This window comes from Solanum tuberosum, unplaced genomic scaffold, assembly GCF_000226075.1.
Source record: "Solanum tuberosum cultivar DM 1-3 516 R44 unplaced genomic scaffold, SolTub_3.0 scf00194, whole genome shotgun sequence".
NCBI classification, from domain to species: Eukaryota; Viridiplantae; Streptophyta; class Magnoliopsida; order Solanales; family Solanaceae; genus Solanum; species Solanum tuberosum.
The window spans coordinates 148,292-155,359 of NW_006239120.1; the positions used below are offsets into that span (position 1 = coordinate 148,292).

The 7,068-nt window shown below is 31.5% G+C and overlaps 2 protein-coding genes across 4 annotated transcripts; both read left to right on the forward strand.

Moving 5' to 3' along the window:
* Window positions 1-890: 890 nt before the first annotated feature.
* Window positions 891-1,505, forward strand: LOC102593276 (agamous-like MADS-box protein AGL62). The gene has a single exon (XM_006355230.1). It carries the CDS (start codon window positions 891-893, stop codon window positions 1,503-1,505), a length of 615 nt encoding a protein of 204 aa, XP_006355292.1.
* Window positions 1,506-2,434: 929 nt separating this feature from the next.
* On the forward strand, window positions 2,435-6,282 carry LOC102590908 (uncharacterized). Of its 3 annotated transcripts, XR_367904.1 has the most exons (4): window positions 2,438-2,562; window positions 2,848-3,148; window positions 5,002-5,144; window positions 5,953-6,282. XR_367904.1 is itself a non-coding variant. In XM_006355224.2 (3 exons), exons 1-3 carry the CDS (start codon window positions 2,560-2,562, stop codon window positions 6,016-6,018), a joined length of 360 nt encoding a protein of 119 aa, XP_006355286.1. In that variant the 5' UTR covers window positions 2,435-2,559; the 3' UTR covers window positions 6,019-6,282. The 3 variants fall into 3 exon arrangements, 2 of the variants coding, with proteins under 2 accessions (XP_006355286.1, XP_006355287.1); XM_006355224.2 differs by lacking the exon at window positions 5,002-5,144 and having other exon boundaries at window positions 2,435-2,562; window positions 5,963-6,282; XM_006355225.2 differs by lacking the exon at window positions 5,953-6,282 and having other exon boundaries at window positions 5,002-5,345.
* The last annotated feature ends 786 nt before the right edge of the window (window positions 6,283-7,068 follow it).

Consider the following 7,068-nt stretch of genomic DNA (forward strand, 5'->3'; position numbering starts at 1 on the left):
ATGCAATAAATGATCGATTTCTAATTTAACGACATAAAATTTAAGTTATATGCACTTATAATGTAAAGCCTATAAAGTAATATATGTCTATCTCTATATATTAAAATTCATTAATTGTATAAAAATTAAAACTTAAAATTCAATCATATATTTATTCATCTTATGGTGGTAAACGGTTTCACTATTTCTTACTTTATAATCATTTACTTCTAAGAGGTTACTCACCCTCTTGATTATCATGATTATGGTTACCATCAAAATTTCTTTATTTTGAAATATGTTTTGTTTGTTGGTAATAAGTACTCTTTGAAAGTTTTTTTAGAGAATAGAAGTTTGTATATATTCAAATAATCAATTTGAAAAAATATTTTTATTAATATTAGAGCAATATTTTATGCTTGACCAAATTTTCAAAAAGTATTATTAGGGAGAAGCTACTTTTTCAACTTGTGAATGGTACTCTTGCTACTACTCAAAAATATTTTAAAAGATTAGTCCAACACTTCAATTCTCTAAAATAAGCGCTTTTAAGAAAAAAAGATAGCCTCACTAGCTTCGTTAGGACCAACTTATAAAGGGGTTGACTATTGATTAAGGGATATATAGAAAAAAATTGTACTGTTGACTTTTATGAGGAAAAATATGGAATATATGCCAACTAAGGTGCATTGAGTTTCCCTTTATATCCATACATTAATTAAGACATTTAAATTTTAATATATTGTAACTCCCAAATCAACACACATCATGATCAACTATGTAAGAAAAATATAGTAGTAAAGAGTAAATTCCAAAACACCTTTAAATAGTACATGTTTAGTGCACTTGAAATGCAAACTCAAACTTACTTCCTTTCTAAGAAGAATTGTTTTTGTTATAAACTTTTAGCCATGGCAAAGAAGCCAAGCATGGGTCGGCAGAAGATCAAAATTGCCAAAATAGAAGTCAAGAATCACCTCCAAGTCACATTCTCTAAACGTCGTTCAGGACTTTTCAAGAAAGCTAGTGAACTATGTACACTATGCGGGGTTGAAATTGCCATAATAGTTTTCTCCCCTACGAGAAAAGCTTACTCATTTGGCCACATTAATGTTGAGTCCATTATTGATAGGTTTCTTTCACGAAATCCTCATCCAATCTCCAATAATCCACCTCATCTTTTTGAGTCTCATAATAAACATGATGTTAATGTTTATGAGCTCAACTTGCAACTCACTCAAATTTTTGATGAAGTTGAAGTTGAGAAGAAAAAGAGTGAAGCATTTGATCAAATGAGGAAGAATTGTGAAAGTCAATATTGGTGGGAAGCCCCTATAGGTGAACTTGCCTATCATGAGCTTGAGCAATTAAAAAATTCTTTGGAAGACTTTAAAAAGAATGTGATAACTCATGCAAGCAAGATTATGGTTGAGAATAGTAATAAATCATTTTTCAAGCCTGTTATGGATGTTTCAAATTATCCTCATAACCATGCTTTTGGTAATGATCATCATGGATTCTTTTAATTCTTTTGGTTAAATTAATCATAGCCAGAATCTCTCTGGTTGTCTTATTTATTAATATATGTTTCATTATTAAAATGACATTAATACAGTGTAGACTTCTTCCGTTTCAATCATGTTATTATTTAAGAAGACCGGTTTAAATCATATTCAACGGTAATATAGACATCTTTTAAAAGTTCAAGAAGAGAATAGAGAAGATCAGAAAAATTTGTACATGAAGATTGAGATAAAACTTTTCTATTTATATCCAATAAAGGATAGTAGAACAAATGTTTATTGTGTCTTATTAGAAAAAAATCACAATCTTTTAAAAAATTCAAAATCCTTTAAAAAAGTCATAATCACCCCTCAATATGAAAATATGCTATTCAAATTATATCTTTTGAGAAAAATACTTTATTTCTCTTTAAAACCTTTTAATGCCCAACAATGATCGCATCATAAAGCTTAGCCATGATTCTTTTGTTACAATTCATTCTCAAGAATTTCATAATGTGAAGAATTCTTAAAATCAATGATGTGTTTAGATAACATGTACCCGTAAACAAACAACACAAAATATACTTGAATGTCTCGTGACAAAGAAAGTTCATTTAAATTCCTGAAAATTTTCTGAACATCAAATTGAAGCGATAGATAAATGAAAATCTTGGGTTAAGAGAGATGACACATCTAACCAAGATCATATATATATTATTACCCTTATATATAAGCCAACAAGAAAAGGACTATCACTGCAATATATAATTGTACATCATGTTGTGTGGATTGTACTTTTATATAGGCTTATTTATTGATTGATGAATACACGTGTGCACACTTCTCTTTGCCAAACAAATATAAGCCAAAAAATGAGAGGTTGTAGGAATACAACTGTAGGTGCCTGTACCAAAGTGCTTTAACAATTTTACTTTATAGCCACGTGTAGGTACTTTGAAACAGATGTCTTACAATTACTCAACTCCTACACCTTAACCAAAATTTCCTCTCAAGTCTATCTTCTTTGGAGCAGCTTGGTTCACTCGATGAAGCAGGGGAAAAGGCTTCAACAGTCATGGTTAATCCCTTTACTTTGTCTATTTTTGCCAAATTTTGCTTTATACGTCTGCCTCCTCTATCTGAATTGTCTCATTCATGCTTCTTCATTGGGTTCCTCTGGATATATTTTCTATTTTAGTTTTGCATGTGTTTGAACTAGAAGTTTCACGATTTTGACGGAAAATACAAGCTAATTAGGGTATTATTACTTAGTTTCAGGTTTGGATCTAAATTTTTTATGATTGTTTTATTTTCGTAGTGCCCGCATCTTCAAAATGAATTGGGACGCTTTCTTAATTTGCAGAAATCGAGCTCAGGCGGCGGTGATGTGAGTGGGGGATGTTATCTGCAGCTGAGCAGCAGGAGGCTGGAGAAACCCTTGGTGGATTTTGAAAAGAAAACACGGAAACACCCTTTGAATGAATCAAAAAGACATAATCGGAGTTTGAGGGTTAGGGAGATGAACGACAATCTTGGAATTATGGGTCTGTTGAGGGTGAAGAGGAGAAGAAGGAAGAAGTTCGTGTACAGGAAAATCAGAAGGAAATTGACAACAATGGCAGCTTTGAAGGTGAAAACTTGCTGGAATTTGATGGTACAGAGAGGTGAGTTTTCGCCTTTTCGGGTTTTTTTTAACTTCAATTTCTTCATTTTGTTAAATTTGCTCGATGTAATTGTTAGATTTATCAGTATGCATGTTACAATTTATGATTAGGGTTGATACTCTGTTTACTGGTAAGTCAGAATTCGAACTCTCACCAAAAAGGTGAAAGTTTGCGTAGTCATCAAGAGGCTCTCTGCACTTAATATTGGCGCCAATGTTTCTACACTTACATGTTGAGAAAATAGTATTTTCTGACGGCAGATGCTTGGTGGGAGAAAATAGAACAACTTTATTCGATATGAGAGCTTTTCCATTCATATACTCATCTTAGTTGCGCGGACTCTTCACTTTTGATGCCACACCGTTGTCGGATTCTCTGAAATTACACTACTTTGGAGAATCTGACATGTACCCATTGGCATTTTTAAGAGTCCGAGCAACATAGATGATATATGAAAAAGTTAATAGCAATGAAGAATTTAACAAGAGCATTCACCAAACTAAGAAAAAATCATTTTGATCATTCACCATCAATAATTATGGACGCCATGATATACTAATACTTGTGTGGATCAAATAAGTAGAGACGTATAAGGTAATACTTCGTTTTTATTACTTTTTTATTCTGATAAATTGTGCAATCTAATCCATTGTTTATCAACATTTTTATCAATTAGATCTAAAGCATATGAACTCATGTCGATTTATTTCTGCATTTCAAGTTCTCTCTTTTCTATCTGATTCTAGAATTTCTTGAGTGCTTTATGTTAATATGAGATTCATATGAAATATACCACTTATACTGCATCGTGAACACGGGTGCACACATGTCCTTGCCTGTTCACATCTCGAAAAGAAATCTTCTTAGGAGCTTGAAGTGTGTCCTGGTCTTTTCCTTGTAATGTTTGCATGACTATCCAGTAAAAAATATTATACCTCCAATGTGGAATTAGATAAGCTAATATGCAACTTTCTCTATATCTTTTTAAAATTAACAACTTCTCTTATGCGTCTCATTTTCTCAATTGAGGTACTTAAGGAAAAAAAGCATGAGAAAATAAAGAGGCAAAATAGTTTATTTCGTTTCTCATGAAACCAATTAGCATTCAAATACTCAAGTGTGGAGATGCATTTATGTAAGTATATATTGAAAACTCTCATTTTAATTTATGATGTGTAAACAAGACGAGTAGACGATGAGCTCAAAGGAATGAAGTTAAAAATACATCTATATCCCTATTGCTGCAGAGTTTTTTCATCAGGCCAAGCTTGGTGGGCGCAAGAATCAATTTTTTTTTGGTTGTAACTGAATGATGCAAGTGTGTGACAACTCTAACCCATTTGTTATATCCTGTTATTGGAAGCTAATAGCATTTGAGTGTTTCTATTTTCTTATAGTATGATCTACTATGTGCTTTCAAGTGTGGAGGTCTTCTTTCCTTCACACATTAATATATTTGATGAAAGTCGTTTTCAAACTTCTTAGTAAAGAATGGTTCATTGATGTCAGAAATAATTGAAATTCTGTGAACTTTATTTCAGCCTTCACAAACTAAAAGAGAGGTGTACAACTACTATATTTGATGTGGAGTATCTTAATTAGATGTGTGTTTTTGATCTTTCATATATGAATCTTAATATTTAAGGTGCAGTTATTTTGAAGTGTCGACTCTTGATTATTCTTTGTAATGATTTGTTTTTGCTATAGCAAGGAACTTTTCTATGCATGAATTAAAGAAAAATGTTGATTTTTAAGTCTCTTTATTAAGTTACAGTTCATATTGTAAATCCTTTTATTGATTACCATTTTGTTGAAGTGCTTAGTTATAACAGGGACCTTAATTTGGTATGTAGGATTTGAAGAAGAAAGATGAGTCCAACCATGCAGGGGTTGCTATTGAAGAGCAATACAAATGACATTTACCTGAGAAAATTACTAAATAATTAAGGAGTATGCATAAGAGCAATTTCAAGTTTATCACCCTTCTATCATTGATGTAAGTTGTTCTACTTGGAGCAAGTCATTAGGTGCCATTAGCTAGAAGCTAATGAATTTTTAAATTTCTCAACTACCATAAAAAAAGCAAAATCTTTCGGCTCAGGCCATTTTGAGGCATATTTCAGATCCTACATTAACTACATGTAAAAAAATTACTACTCACTTGGCCTTAAAATGATATGTATTATTGATCATGTTTCCTTTTTTTGTACCCAGTAATCAAGACGATCAGTAAACTAGTTGAAATGAGAAAAATTAGCCCAACTGTTCATTATAGTTTTATATAATAAAGTACAAACTAAAGTTCTAATCTTTAGCAGGACAACATAAAAAATATGTCCATGATATCTTAAGATTGCTTTCTAATATGAGTTGCCAAAGAGTTGATCCAATTTTATTTCCTTTTTTATTTTTACCTATTTTGGTCAATATAAACATAAGTTCAAAGATAAACTCTCATTCATCTTTTTGCTTTCTATTAACAGTAGTCAAATGTGCTTTTGGATTAGTTAGAACATGTATGACAAGTACAATGAAACTTTAAATTATAAAAGAACTACTTTCTTCTATCTAGATCTTATGATATAAATTTGTAATATGCGGAAATTGTGAAGATCTTTCTTGATCAATCCCTTTGATACTCATTCTTCAGGAATAAGGAAGAGCATTTTCAAGTTTGCATTTGTTCATTTAGAATTTAATTTCTTCTACTTCATATTTATTTAATATGAATATTTTTCCTCTCTTTTTTGTTGACACATTTAACATAAACTTGCCCCACTATTTCTGGTGCGTGGCCTTTTCAGTAATTTGTAGGAACAACATATAACATTTCTCTGGGCACTGCAAAGAAAATGCTTGCAAAGAGTTGAAGAGTTTACGTTATTTATGACACATTGTATACTCCAGAAGTTGTGACACCACTAGAATTTGAACGATAGATTGTAAAATCATAACGTTCCGAACAACTTCTTGAGCATTTTTTTTTTTGTCCTGTACAAGTTGTTTGAGTTGCTTTAATGCTTGAGACTTTGTTTTTAATTTTTCAGATCATTCCTTATATTAGAACATACACACAACCCGAATTAATGTAATCCTTGCAATTTGTGCTTTTATAACTGAATAATTTCCAGCAACATTTTATTTACAAAGAACAAACTAATTATGTTGGGCCCGTGAGCACGGGCCATGCGTTTCTAGTATATATATATATGCAAATTGTTGTCCAATCTGTATTAGTAAAACACTTAAAAAACCTTTGATAATAGACTCTGTAACAATGAATTGAAACAGAAAAGAAGAAAATCGAGTCCGATACTGAATGCACGTGTGTCCTTAAAGAAATTATTCGTCTCAAGTATCCGATGTTATTGAAATATATTTTCCAGGATAGAACGATTTTACTCACTAGTGTATCATTAAAAATAATAGTGTATCGTTAAAAATAATAATGGTATAAGTGAATCACTCAACGGGAGCAAAGTACACATTTATTTGTGTCAGAAGAAGAAGTTCAAAAATGTTGTTGAAAAATAAGAGAAATCCCTCTATTTATAGATAACAAAGGGTAGTGTGAACACGTTTTTGTGCCTTATCGTAAATGACACAACCCCTTGGAAAAGTCAAAAGTCATAACCCTTCATAAAAGTCACAACCTTACGGAAAAGTCGCAACTTTTCATAAAAGTCACCCATCTTAAGAAAAGTCACAACTCTTCATAAAAATTGCACCTCTTCAAAAAAGTTGCACCATTTCAGAAAAGTCGCACCTCTTTAGAAAAGTCACAACTCTTCATAAAAGTCGGAGTAATTTCCCTAGATAGTCACCCATGTTTGGGAAATTACCTAGTAATATCACTTATGTTTGTTTTAGGACTATAATATCACCCAACTTTACATATTTTCCTCAAAATATATTTGACA

What these genes read in the sequence shown, in the direction of transcription:
- LOC102593276 (XM_006355230.1), top strand. Translation starts at nt 891, where the DNA reads ATGGCAAAGAAGCCAAGCATGGGTCGGCAGAAGATCAAAATTGCCAAA.
- LOC102590908 (XM_006355224.2), top strand. An exon ending in GAATTTGATGGTACAGAGAG is followed by an intron (nt 3,149 to 5,962) that starts GTGAGTTTTCGC and finishes AGTAATTTGTAG; the next exon opens with GAACAACATATAACATTTCT.